This window comes from Panthera onca, chromosome D1 (genome assembly GCF_046562875.1).
Source record: "Panthera onca isolate mPanOnc1 chromosome D1, mPanOnc1 haplotype 2, whole genome shotgun sequence".
Classification (NCBI taxonomy): Eukaryota; Metazoa; Chordata; class Mammalia; order Carnivora; family Felidae; genus Panthera; species Panthera onca.
In genome coordinates this window covers 43,736,371-43,748,678 of record NC_138348.1, presented here as the reverse complement: position 1 = coordinate 43,748,678, position 12,308 = coordinate 43,736,371, and the positions used below count along the sequence as shown (strand labels likewise).

At 45.4% G+C, this 12,308-nt stretch overlaps 1 protein-coding gene across 2 annotated transcripts in view; it reads left to right on the top strand.

Moving 5' to 3' along the window:
- INSC (INSC spindle orientation adaptor protein) overlaps positions 1 to 12,308 on the top strand; it is a 128,864-nt gene that overhangs the window by 58,932 nt on the left and 57,624 nt on the right. For both annotated transcript variants that reach the window (XM_078433261.2, XM_078433260.2), the window contains exons 3-5: positions 1,982 to 2,327; positions 3,288 to 3,340; positions 4,861 to 4,984. In XM_078433261.2, the coding sequence (XP_078289387.1) occupies positions 1,982 to 2,327; positions 3,288 to 3,340; positions 4,861 to 4,984 (523 nt within the window). The remainder of the gene's footprint in view (positions 1 to 1,981; positions 2,328 to 3,287; positions 3,341 to 4,860; positions 4,985 to 12,308) is intronic.

Here is a 12,308-nt window from a genome sequence, read left to right as displayed (position 1 = left end):
CATTGGTCTGTTACTATTAACTAAGCCCCAGACTTTATACGGCTTCCACTAGTTTTCCACGAAGGTGCTTTTCTATTTCAGGATTCCATCCAGGATATCCTGTTATAATTAATCATCACGTCTCCTTTGTCTCCTCTACTCTATGACAGTTTCTCAGTGTTTCCTTGTTGTTGATGATGCTGACAGTTTTGAGGAGTACTCGGTCAGCTATTTTGTAGAATGTCCCTCAGTCGGTCCATGATGCCTTTCCCATGATGAGACTAAGGTTATGTGTTTTGGGGGAAGAAGCCCTTCTCATCGCATCATATCAGAAGCACATGCTGTCAGCATGGCTGGTCAGCAGTGAGGTGCGTTTTGATCACTTGAGTAGGGTGGTGATGTATCAGGGTTCTCCACCGCAAAGTTACTTTGTCTATACTTTTCTTCTTTGGGATTGAGTCATGAAATGCAGCCCACGCTCAAGCCCCATCCAAGCTGTTCTTAGTCATCGAGTTTATCTGATGCAAGGCTTGTAAACACACACAATCAGCTCACTACTTGCGCAGGTAGAGATATACAAGTTCCAAGCCAGACACCCAGACATCGGCATACAGATAATATAGACAGACACCCAAATGAGTTCATATCCACAAACACAGACACTCATAGGCACAAATAACGCAGATACTAGAGAAATCAATAGTTTTGTCATTCCATTTCTCTTACCAGCCAAGCGATAAATCAACTGGGATTTTAATTAACACAGCTTCTGAAATCCCACTTTCTTTCTAATTCTTAAAGATCTTAAAGAACAAGAATAGAGTATGCCTCCATGTGAGATGGGAGTGGAAGGGGTGACAAAAATGTGAGTCTGGGATTTAATCAGGCCTCCCGGGAAGGGCCCGGGCCGGAGGCAGTTGGTGGCACCGATTCTCTTTTTCTCCCTTCCTAGCTCTTACATGGCTCTTCTGGGTCCAGGCCTGAAGGAAGGGGGTGTGAGTGTGTCCCGCTGGAGGGGTCCAGAGCTTTTCCCTGCCCAGCACCACACACGTCCTCTGTGCCACGTGCTGGTCCCAGGTGCTGTGATTCAGCAGCTCATAACCCCTATGTTTGGGAGGAAGGAACAGCTGAAGCCTGGGCTGTCTCACCAGGAGGCAGCATGTAACTTGCCTTTGTTATTGACAGAAGGAGGAGGAAGGTTGCTAGAAGGACAGAAATAATAGCTGTCCGCTGAAGTGTTTATGGAGTGAATGCGTCAGTGAGTGAGTGACTAGTTCATTCCTTGCCTCTTAGAAGCTCTTCTGTCAGGTTGCTTCCATCCTCTATCTCTAGAACACAATGATCGTATGTTTGTCCAGCTTCTCTATCCCCTTTCTAATCATGTTAGTTTTGGAGCACCCTTTGAAAGCATTATTTCCAATAAGTGCATACCATCTAGATAGCCGTGTAGCTGTACGATAGCTTACATAACAACATAACCAATATTTGATATGTAGGCTATTTCCATTTGCTTCTTCTTCTTTTTTAAAAAGTTTATTTATTTATTTTGAGAGAGAGAGAGAGAGAGAGAGAGAGAGAGCAGGGGAGGGGCAGATAGAGAGAGGGAGAAAGAGAATCCCAAGTAGGCTCTTCAGAGCCTGACGTGGGTCGTGAACTCACGGACCGAGAGATAATGACCTAAGTTGAAATCAGGAGTCGGACGCTTAACCGACTGAGCCACCTAGGCACCCCTCCATTTTCTTCTTATTGTAAATATCATCTGCTACTGTGCCAGACTTCATTGCCTGTTGTTTGTCCGGTCATCTGCTCCCCAGACTTCTGTGCCTCAGTCTTATTATCTGCAAATTGGAGATAATGGAAAACAAGAGGGTTAAGGTAAGTGAACACAAGAAACAGTGATGAGCATAGAGTAGATGTTTAGTCAACATCAGATGGCCTGAAACGGAAACCTTTGGAAATCGTGGAGTGTTGACAGCCATCGTGGTGCTGTTCCCGGCTGCAGGCTGCACCTGATGCAGGTGGACTCGGTCCAGCGCTGGATGGAGGACCTGAAGCTCATGACCGAGTGTGAGTGCATGTGCGTCCTGCAGGCGAAGCCCATCAGCCTGGAGGAAGATGCACAGAGCGACCTCATCCTGGCCGGCGGCCCTGGCCCCGGAGACCCCCTGCAGCTGCTTCTCAAGAGGGGCTGGGTCATCAGCACTGAGCTGCGCAGGATCGGGCAGAAGCTGGCCCAGGACCGCTGGGCACGCGTCCACAGCATGAGTGTGCGTCTGACTTGCCATGCCCGCTCCATGGTCAGCGAGTACAGCGCTGTCAGCAGGAGCTCCTCGCAGGAGATGGGCCAGGTCAGCTGCCCGGGGCTGGGCGTGCGCGGGCACTTGGAAGGGAGGTACCTTCTAGAAGGGTGGGTGTGAAGTGTGTGGAGTTTGAACTTTTCCTGCTCCAGGGCCTCCTCCTCCTTCCAAAAATCAGGGAAGAGAGTGAGGACCTTTCCTGAGTACCTACCATGCACTAGGCATCGAGCTAGGTGTTTTTGCACACATCTCATTTAACCTCTACTGCATGAGAAGCAGACATAACCACTGTGAGAAGCCATACAGTGGTTCAGTATACCCACTGGAATGTCAGACTGTCTGGGTTCAAGTATCAGCCCTGCTGTGTGACCTTCGCAAGTTACTTACCTTCTCTGTGCCCCAGTTCCATCACCCTGATGAGTATAATAATAGTATTTTTTTTCATAGTTGTGTTGTGAGGACTAATGCATTAAAATAGTTGATGAAAAATATTGGTTAGTATTATTGTCCTTCCTTTATACATGAGGAAACAAACCCAGAAATCCTAAGTACTTTGCCCAGAGTTATGCAGTGAGTGGTGTAAGAATTCAGTCTAGGTTTTTCTGATTCCAAAGCCTCTGATGTTGAATCTTTTCCAAGCCCATAGTGAACCATTGAAAATCCCCCTCTGGCTTTCACTTCCCATCTTAGTGCTTTACCCTTTTCCTTGTCCCACTTTACAGATAGTAAACTTCTATTCATCCTTTGAAGCCCAGCTCAAATGTCCCTTCCTCTCTGAAGCTTCTTAGATCCCCCAGCGTTAACTAAGTGCTTGTTTTCTGTTTTGAGCTCTCAAACAGCTGATGATGGTGTCTTTTGCCATCCATACGACACTGTGTTACAGTTTATGTATCTATTTGCAAAATCGGATGATTTGATTCTTCATCTTTATACCCCAGAAGACCCCATATAGTTGTTGATCTTCAACCAATGCTTGTTGGGTTGAGTAAACTTGATCTATTTCTTCTACAGATTGAGAAACTGCTGATGGAGAAATGCTCAGAGCTCTCAGCGGTCACAGAGAGGTAAATCTGGAAGCTGGGTAAGACTGGACAGCCTGCCTTCACGCACAGGAAGGGGCTGGCATCTTCTTCCAGAGGGAGAGTGAAAGTGGGAAGGCCTGGTGGTGGTCTGAGAGTTTCCTTTTGCTGACGCTTATCAACAACCTTGAAAGACTCCCTTGGGATTTTCTGCCCATTTTAAGGTCCAAAGAGAATGTAAAAGAAGAGAGAGGCCCAGGCATAGAAAGTAAGAGGATTATTGAGGGCTTGTAAAAAAGAAAAAGAAAAAGGTTTCCCATAGCTTTGGGAAGCCTCCACTCTACCCGCAAAGTCAAGGCCAGGTGAAAGCAAACACTCACACCCTGTACTCACATACACATAGACAAGGATTTCACAGACACGTACCTGCCCATACACAGATATATAAACACACACTCGTGCGCTCACAGAAATACACTCACACTCTTTTCTCTGTATCTCACACACATAAACATATATACGTTTACACTCAGACACATACAGACACAGCCTCACATGTATACACACCCAGGTGTATGTTAACACTCTCCCTTACTTTTTCCAACCCCATGCCCTGTAAGAGAAACATAGGGCTTGGCATCCCCCAGCACGCCCAGGGGGTCTTTGCCCTTCCAGTGGAACATTCTCAGGCCACAGGGATAAATTTAAACCTGATCCACCCCATATTCTTCTTGCCTGGGGAGAAAATTTATAACTTTTTTTTTTTGGTTGGTTTTTTAATTTGAGAGAGAGAGAGAGAGCAAGCACGAAAGAGGGGGAGTGGGGCAGAGGGTAGGAGAGAAAAAGAGAATCCCAAACAGGTGCAATGCTCAATTTGGAACTGGACAAGGGGCTCGATCTCATGACCCTGGGATCATGACTTGTGCTGAAACCAAGAGAAGGAGGCTCAACTAACTGAGACACCCAGGTGCCCCTAGACAGCCATTAAAAAATTTTTTTAAATGTTTATTTATTTTTGAGAGAGAGAGGCAGACAGAGCATGAGTAGGGGGAGAGGCAGAGAGAGGGGGACACAGAATCCGAAGCAGGCTCCAGGCTCTGAGCTGTCAGCACAGAGCCCAGCGCGGGGCTTGAACCCATGAGCTGTGAGATCATGACCTGAGCTAAAGTCAGATGCTCAACCAACTGAGCCACTGAGGCGCCCCGAGATAGCCATTTTTTAAAGGTCACAGGTATTGCCTTACACTTTGAAAGTGAGCACTGGGCTCACTTCTCTCAAGGAGAAGCTCAGAGGTATGGATTTGATCACTTTCTGATGGCCTTTCTTCCTAGGAACATGGACTGTTAGGTCCCATTTCTGGCCAGCACTTCTCTGAACACGAGGCGGCCAGAGTACAAGCAAGCTATTGAATATTCCATCTCTGGCTCCCCTGGAGCTGATGAGTTCTTCCTAGGTTACTCACATTACCACCAGGCCTGCGACAGGCCCAGATCTGACTTCTGCAATGGCTCTGAGCTGAATACCTGCCCCTTCCAGTGGTCCACTCCATGGTTTCTTTTCCCCAGGTGCCTCCAGGTGGAGAATGAGCACGTCCTGAAGTCGATGAAGGCCTGTGTGAGTGAAACGTTGAGCACACTGGGCCAGCACTTTGGCCAGCTGCTGGAGCTGGCCCTGACCCGGGAGGTACAGGTCAGTGCAAGCTGGGCTGTGGGGAGGGGCACTCGTGTATGTAGCCTGTAGGGGTGCGAGTGGAGGGGGGTGAGGCACTGGGCCCTATCTTGGAGGACACCCTCTTCAGACCACCAAAGTGAACTCCAGCACCTAGCAGACAGGACTGTCAGAGCTTGAGGCTTCCCCAGTTAGCCCCAATCTGCATGTTCCAGATGTGAAAACGGGTGCCCAGAGAGGGAAGAGACTTACCCAAGGTCACACAGCAAGGCTGTGGCAGAAGCTGGCATTTCCCAGCTGCACTTTCAGTATTGTTCCTACCACCTTAAATCTTCCCTGTGTGGTTATTGCCCACAGTACACAATATGGGTGCATATTGTCCTGAAAGACTTAGGGCACCTGCAGGGAATTAGCCAATTCCAGAAGTCCTGGAAACAGAAGAGAATCTGGAAAGGTCATATAGTCCAGCCCCTACCTTTAGTCAGGCTCCTGCTTGATTCTAGAAAAACGAGGGCTTTGGAATCAGACAGATCTACTTGCAAACTGTGGTTCACAGTGAGACCTTGGCCAAGTTCCTGAACCTCTAAAAGTCCTCATTTCCTTCATATATAAAGTGAACCCCCCCCAACCCCGTCAGAAGTGAAAGGAGAGGATTAAGCAAATGACATATGGAAAGAGCTTAGCACATAGTATGAGTTAAATATATGTTATTTCCCTCTCTTGCCTTTTCCTATTGTAAAAGTCTCCCAGAAAAGCAGATTGCATACGGTTTTCATTATGAAAGGTATTTACATGTTATTTATAGTTACAGAAATATTGTGTTACATATTTGCCATTCTTTTCCCACCACCAAATAAAAGCCTTCCACAAATAGCAAGTCCCTTCCCATATCAGCTTCTCTCTAAACTCAGCCTCTCTACGGAGCCCAGAGGCTTCCTTTTTCTCTCTCCTGTGTGTCTGGCTCATTTTGCACAGGGTACAGGTTCTTCCAACCTGGCTCACCTGCTGGTCAGAGGAGCTGGCCCCAGGCATTCTGACCCTCCCAACCCAGAGAGTCTGCAAAGGCCACTCTGTCCGAGGAGCCTGGGATGAGGGGAAAGATGGGGTGCTGGGGCTGACGCTTGAAGTCGATGTGCAGATGTTGACCGTCACGTACAGGGGCAGGTGGTGGTGCCAGCTGGGGCCGGCATTCCAAACTGAGTTCTTGAGTTCCAGAGGGACCCTGTGGAACATGGGAACATGGGTCCAAAGTGGGTGAAAACATCAAGGAAGCAATGAGCGAGGATACAGAAGGTAGTAGTGGGGGAGAGGGGAGCCTGGAGGAATTTTTGAGCAGGGCTACAGGTGCCTATGATGCCTTTTTTGTTACTTTTGTGCCCTTTTGCCTGGCAGTACCAGGGTTAAAGAAAAGGCCTAAAACTGAAGAGTTATGTTGGAGTGTAAAAGGTAGCAAGGGGGGTTTGGAAGCAGTCATTCTACCAGGAGGCAAAGGGGGAGGGTGTCTTTTCTGTGGTCTGGTGTCAGAATCCTGGGGGGAGCTCCCTGGGCTGTCAGGAACCTGGACCTTGTGTACTATGTAGCTGATTTCCTGGGGGTGCTCGGTCCGTTCTGGTTTTTTCCTCATCCTGATCTTGTTTGCAGTGGAATTCCTAATCTGGTCCTTCTGCTTCCATGGCTAAATCCTGCCCATCCCCAGGTCTGACTACCTGGGTTACTGATGCTTTTTGCCTGGGAGCTGAGCCCAATCCACAGCTCCTCTCTCAGAATTCGGTCCCTCACTGGCTTCCCTCTCCTCATCTGTCCTGCATTCCTCTGCATATTTGTTATTAGCTTCCTGATAAGATCCCTTTCCTCCTCACATGCTCTGTGGGGTCCTCTGAGCCCTCCTATGGGTTGGGCTTGCTGTGCTTATAATATTTTTTGGCTGATCTTTAGCTTCTTTTTACATTAGAATGTTTCCATACAGGACGGTAGTGACATAAGGAGATACACTGGCTGAAGGCAAGGTGATTTGTGTTCAGTGGTATAAGTGTGTGTTTCCCAAATTTGTGACCCAATACAGTTCCCTAGGATGTTAATAATTATAGCAGGATCCTATATTGGGGGTGTCTTGACATAAAGGGAATTAAGCCTATGTCCTTAGATTGAGGAAGTCTTCTAAAAGGTCCTCACACATTCATGGTATTTCTTGTCTGATCTGTAGCTTCCATAGACAGAGATTTGGGTTTGTTTTGTTCATGGATATACATCTAGTGACGAGAATAGTACCTCTTATACACTAGGCCCTCAATAAGGATTTATTAATGAATGGATATGAAGCAGTATATTCCAAACTTATGTGGACGCAACAAATCCTTTTTATTCTTTAAAAAAAATTTTTTTTTTCCATTTACTTATTTTTGAGACACAGAGAGAGACAGCACGAGCAGGGGAGGGGCAGAGAGAGAGGGAGACAGAATCTGAAGTAGGCTCCAGGCTCCGAGCTGTCAGCACAGAACCCGATGCGGGGTTTGAACCCATGAACCGTGAGATCATGACCTGAGCCGAAGTCGGACGCTTAACTGACTGAGCCACCCAGGCACCCCAAATCTTTTTTATTCTTAAAGCACTTGTTCACTTACTCTGGGATGCTGGCGTTTCAGGAAGTGCAATTTGGTAAAAGCATTGTTTGTACTGTGGAGGCTCTCGAGCAGAGGAACAGTGCTCTTCCTGGCCCCCACCCCTACCCCCACCACACACAGTAATAATACATGGTAGGACAATGCTTACAAGGAGGGCAGTGATAATCTAGCACACGACTCTGCACTGGTCTCCTGCATCCTGGAATGTTGTGTCCAATTCCAGACCCCAGATGTATCACTGGCAATGATTGGGCTCCGAGGAGACTTCTAAAAGGATGGGGGCCAGGCTGAAGATCAAGATATGTGGGAAATAGTTGGAGGAGGAGAGGATGTTTAATCTAAGGATGGACACTCTGCTCCCTCCACAGTCCTGTGTTTTGGGGACCTGAAAGGAAAAAGGACCCTAGGCCAGCAGGCCAAATCTATAGGACATTCTATGTAAAAAGGGATTGGAGAGGGGCGCCTGGGTGGCGCAGTCGGTTAAGCGTCTGACTTCAGCCAGGTCACGATCTCGCGGTCCGTGAGTTCGAGCCCCGCGTCAGGCTCTGGGCTGATGGCTCGGAGCCTGGAGCCTGTTTCCGATTCTGTGTCTCCCTCTCTCTCTGCCCCTCCCCCGTTCATGCTCTGTCTCTCTCTGTCCCAAAAATAAATAAAAAATGTTGAAAAAGGGATTGGAGAATAATAACTCTGCCCTGCAATGGAAGGGGCCACCTTAGGAACTCCCCATCCCTGAGACAAGACAAGTCATGCCCTGGAGGACATCAGCAGTAGACAAGTGTTTGCAAGACTTCTTCCAATCTTGGTAGTATGGATTTCTATGAATATAGGTGTTGTGGGATAGTGGACTGAGTGGGGGGTTTGGAGGCATATCAAGGTTCAGACCCTGACAGTGCTACTTACTGGATATGACAACTTGGGCAAGTTACTTCGTCTCCCCACCTCTAAGTGGCTTGTTGTGAGGGTGAGATGAGACAGCCCATGAGTAATCGGTGACACTCTTCTGACTAAGTCAACTGCTTTATTCACTAAAGACTTGCTCTCCCTTAAGAGCTCACAGCATGCTTTGCTAAAGAGCCCGCCCCCAGTCACCTAACGAATTGTTTGTTAAGATAATTTAACTACTTGGTGAGTATGGAAAAATTTAAGGCTTAAATGTCAGGAGCCACCAATAGGAAATTAATGAACATTGATGATTAATCTATCTGGGAATAAAGGATTAGCTATGTGGGAGGTAAGAGAAGACTTAACTTATAAAAATTGATTTACTTTAAAATGACTTCTAAGGGACTCTCTATTGAATAAATTGACTCTCACCTGTACCTTTGAGTCCTTGACTCAGCTTCATGTGGGTAGATGTTATATTCATTTATCTTTTCACTCCATCAATTACTTTTGATTTTAGTTTAAAATAGCACCTTTAGTCTAATAAAACTGATTAGGGAATGTAGCTTTGGCTCTGTGGCTAAGCAAACTAGTTAAAACTTTATCTCACAGCTAAATTTCCCCTCCCTGTCCTAGGCACAGCTGGTCAGCCTCAGGCCTCACCTGAAGGACAAGCACCTACCTTGTGACAGAGCTCAGACCTGAGGGATACTCCCTAAGAGAAGAGAGACAGGGGCTAAGCTTAGCATACTCAGTTCCTTCTTCCAAACTCATGAACTCATCCCTACCCTCTCAGGAGGATGACACAGGGAGGTAGGGAGTGAAGCCAGCAGAGGCGTGTCACTGAAATCCCTGCACAGAGGACAGTAGGAGTGGGGACCAAGTACTGTCACAGTTCTTGCCCTACTGTGCTATTGGCCTTATCTATTGGGGGCTGTGGTCAGGCAAGAGTGTGCCTGAGCCCCTTGGGGGAGGAGGTCAGCTGCCAGTGGGGAAGTTCTTTCCCACCTTCATGAAGTCATTCTGCAAATAACAACCCCTACCTCTTTGCAGATCCTTCTGGAATCACAGTGGGACATTTAGACTCTGATTCCAGAAGGCTTGGAAATGACTCATGATATTACATTTAATAAATTATCTCTAAGGAGGTTTTATAACTAAAGCTCAAAATTTGCTTTCCTGTTCTATTTCCTACTCTTCAGTTTCTCGCATATATGTTGTCCAATATAGATAACCAGAGGCTGCAGTGCACCTAAATGGTAACATAAAGATCATCTGTACTTTCCAGATGAGAAAAATAAAGATGTACAAAATTTAGAGAAATAGTCTGTTTCATTATTAAGTTCTGTGGGAGAAAATAAAATTAAAGAAAAAAAACCCCAGTCTTTTCCTGTAGGAAAAATTCCAAGTCCCAAATACTTAGGTTAATAGAATTCTCTTCAGTTTTCTTCGTCTGCTCATCTTAGTCAGAAGGGTCTCATCCCAGTGTGCGTGTGGTCATGTTACCTTGGAAAGCTATAGTCCAGGCTGTCTCTCCAGCTTTGAGAGGGGTTCCTTCTAGGCTTCTCAATTTGTACTGGTCTTTCCCAACCATACTTGAAAGAGGTAGTACCTTGGATACACAATAGTATCACAGCATTACCCCTGCATTCACAGAAAGTGAAAACAGGCCAATCCTCAATCCGTTAGGCAGGAATTCCAGGCAACATTTCATGCTGGGACTCTGTCTTAGGGTTGCTGAAGGCCTTAACTTATCTGCAGTTGAACAGAAGAGGGTGGGGAACAGACACCATCTTGACGGCATCCATGGGTAGGATGTCTGTTTAATTTAGTTGTCCATCGTCCACAAGGCTTTGTGATCATATATTCACTGGGGGAAATCATCTACCATGGGTTAACTGTGGCATGATGTTTACCACATATGGGAGAAAAATGTCTCCTTTTTCATAGGAGGGCATTTGATACATTTACTTCTTCCTGCAAAGTCAGGCATTTATAATCCTTTTCCAACAACTTGCTTGGTTTGCACACTTTCCCATTCAGCATTTTAAACATTTCTTAATTTCTAGCCACCCTCCCTAAACACCGTTTCTGCCACCCCAGGCTACATTGATTTGGGCTGCTTGAAGTGACTTTGGCTACATGTCTTCAAACCACTTTAAAGACACTGTATTGTCCAGGTTCCCAAAGATTTTCTAGGAGAAATGCAAACACATATACTTTTAACGGAATCAATTTCTAGATCTCCAGTTTTTATTTCTTTCCTAAAAATTATCCTCTCAATAATACACAGTTTCTAACATCCCTTCTATTACTTTCCAAAAGAAGGCCATATTCCCCCAACCCCCATCCCACATCTTATAGTGCATTGCCCTGCTGTGTAAAACTTTGGAGGATTGGGGAGACCAAAGAAGAAACCTTCATCCTTGAACCACAGACCCATAGGCCTCTTTGAATTATTTCTGTGATTTTTCTTACATATTTCTGTTGAGAAAGGCATTAGAAATTATGTGTGTGTGTGTGTGTGTGTGTGTGTGTGTGTGTGTGTTATTTTAAAGTTCATATATTTATTTTGAGAAGAGAGAGAGAGAGAGCAAGGGTGGGGCAGAGAGAGCGGGAAAGAGAGAGAATCCTAAGCAGGCTCCGCACTGTCAGTGCACAGCCCGATGTGGGGCTCAGTCCCACAAACAGCGAAATCATGACCTGAGCCAAAACCAAGAGTCAGATGCTTAACCAACTGGGCCACCCTGACACCCCAGAAATTGTGTGTTCCCACTATGGGGATATATAGTAGAATGGTAGTGTGTGTGTGAGTGTGTGTGCATGTGTGTGTACCTGTGTGTGCTTATATGTGTGTGTTGGAGGGGTGGTTTTGAAAGATTTAAATTTATCATATTTCTTCCATCTCTATTTACTTCCAAATTGTGCATGGCTCTTGAGGGACATTTTCCTTTGACAAAGTAAAGAGAGAACTGGTAAGACAAATCAAACACTCAAAATGGCTTTTGGGGCACATATTTAAATGCAAGCAATTCCCTTCAACTATATCTCACACTCAAACCTAGGTTATGTCATTCATCGCAGAGAAAAACATCTTTGAAGACCCAGAGATTCTAAAGGTTAATGATAATGATTCTTTTTTTTTTTTTTTAATGTTTATTCATGTTTGAGAGAGAGAGACAGAGCACGAGTTGGGAGGGGAGGAGAGAGGGAGATACGGAATCCAAAGCATGCTCCAGGCTCTGAGCTGCCAGCACAGAGCCTGACGTGGACCTTGAACTCCCGAACTGTGAGATCATGACCTGAGTCGAAGTCAGATGCTTCACCTGTTGAACCACCTGGGCACCCCGATAATGATTCTTTTAAATGTAGCTGGAATACTTTTGAGAATGACAACATTTTGCAAGATATATTGTATAAAATCCACAGATCCAAGTTTTACATGATTTTTTTTTTTTTCAGATTTGGAGTACATTATTTAAGAAAGCAGTTCAAGCCTATTTTGTCAACACATTTGATAAAATATTTATACTAATTTCTACTTCTTGTTAGCAAAATATAAAATTAATTGCTAGCAGCTGGACTAATTAGATTTAAGCAGTAAATACCTTTTTCCTTCTTTAAATATGTAGGGAAGTCTGATCCTGAGAGCTACTAAAAATAATCAAATGATTTCTGATATTTTTATTCTCAAATTTGAATTACTCCTTACAATGAACACCAAATTTCAATACATATATCCACCTATTTACTGAAAGGATACGATGCCTTTTTTCACATTCCTGGATTTATAATAAATTTGCAATGTTATCTGCCTGTTACTTTGCATTATTAAAAGTTTA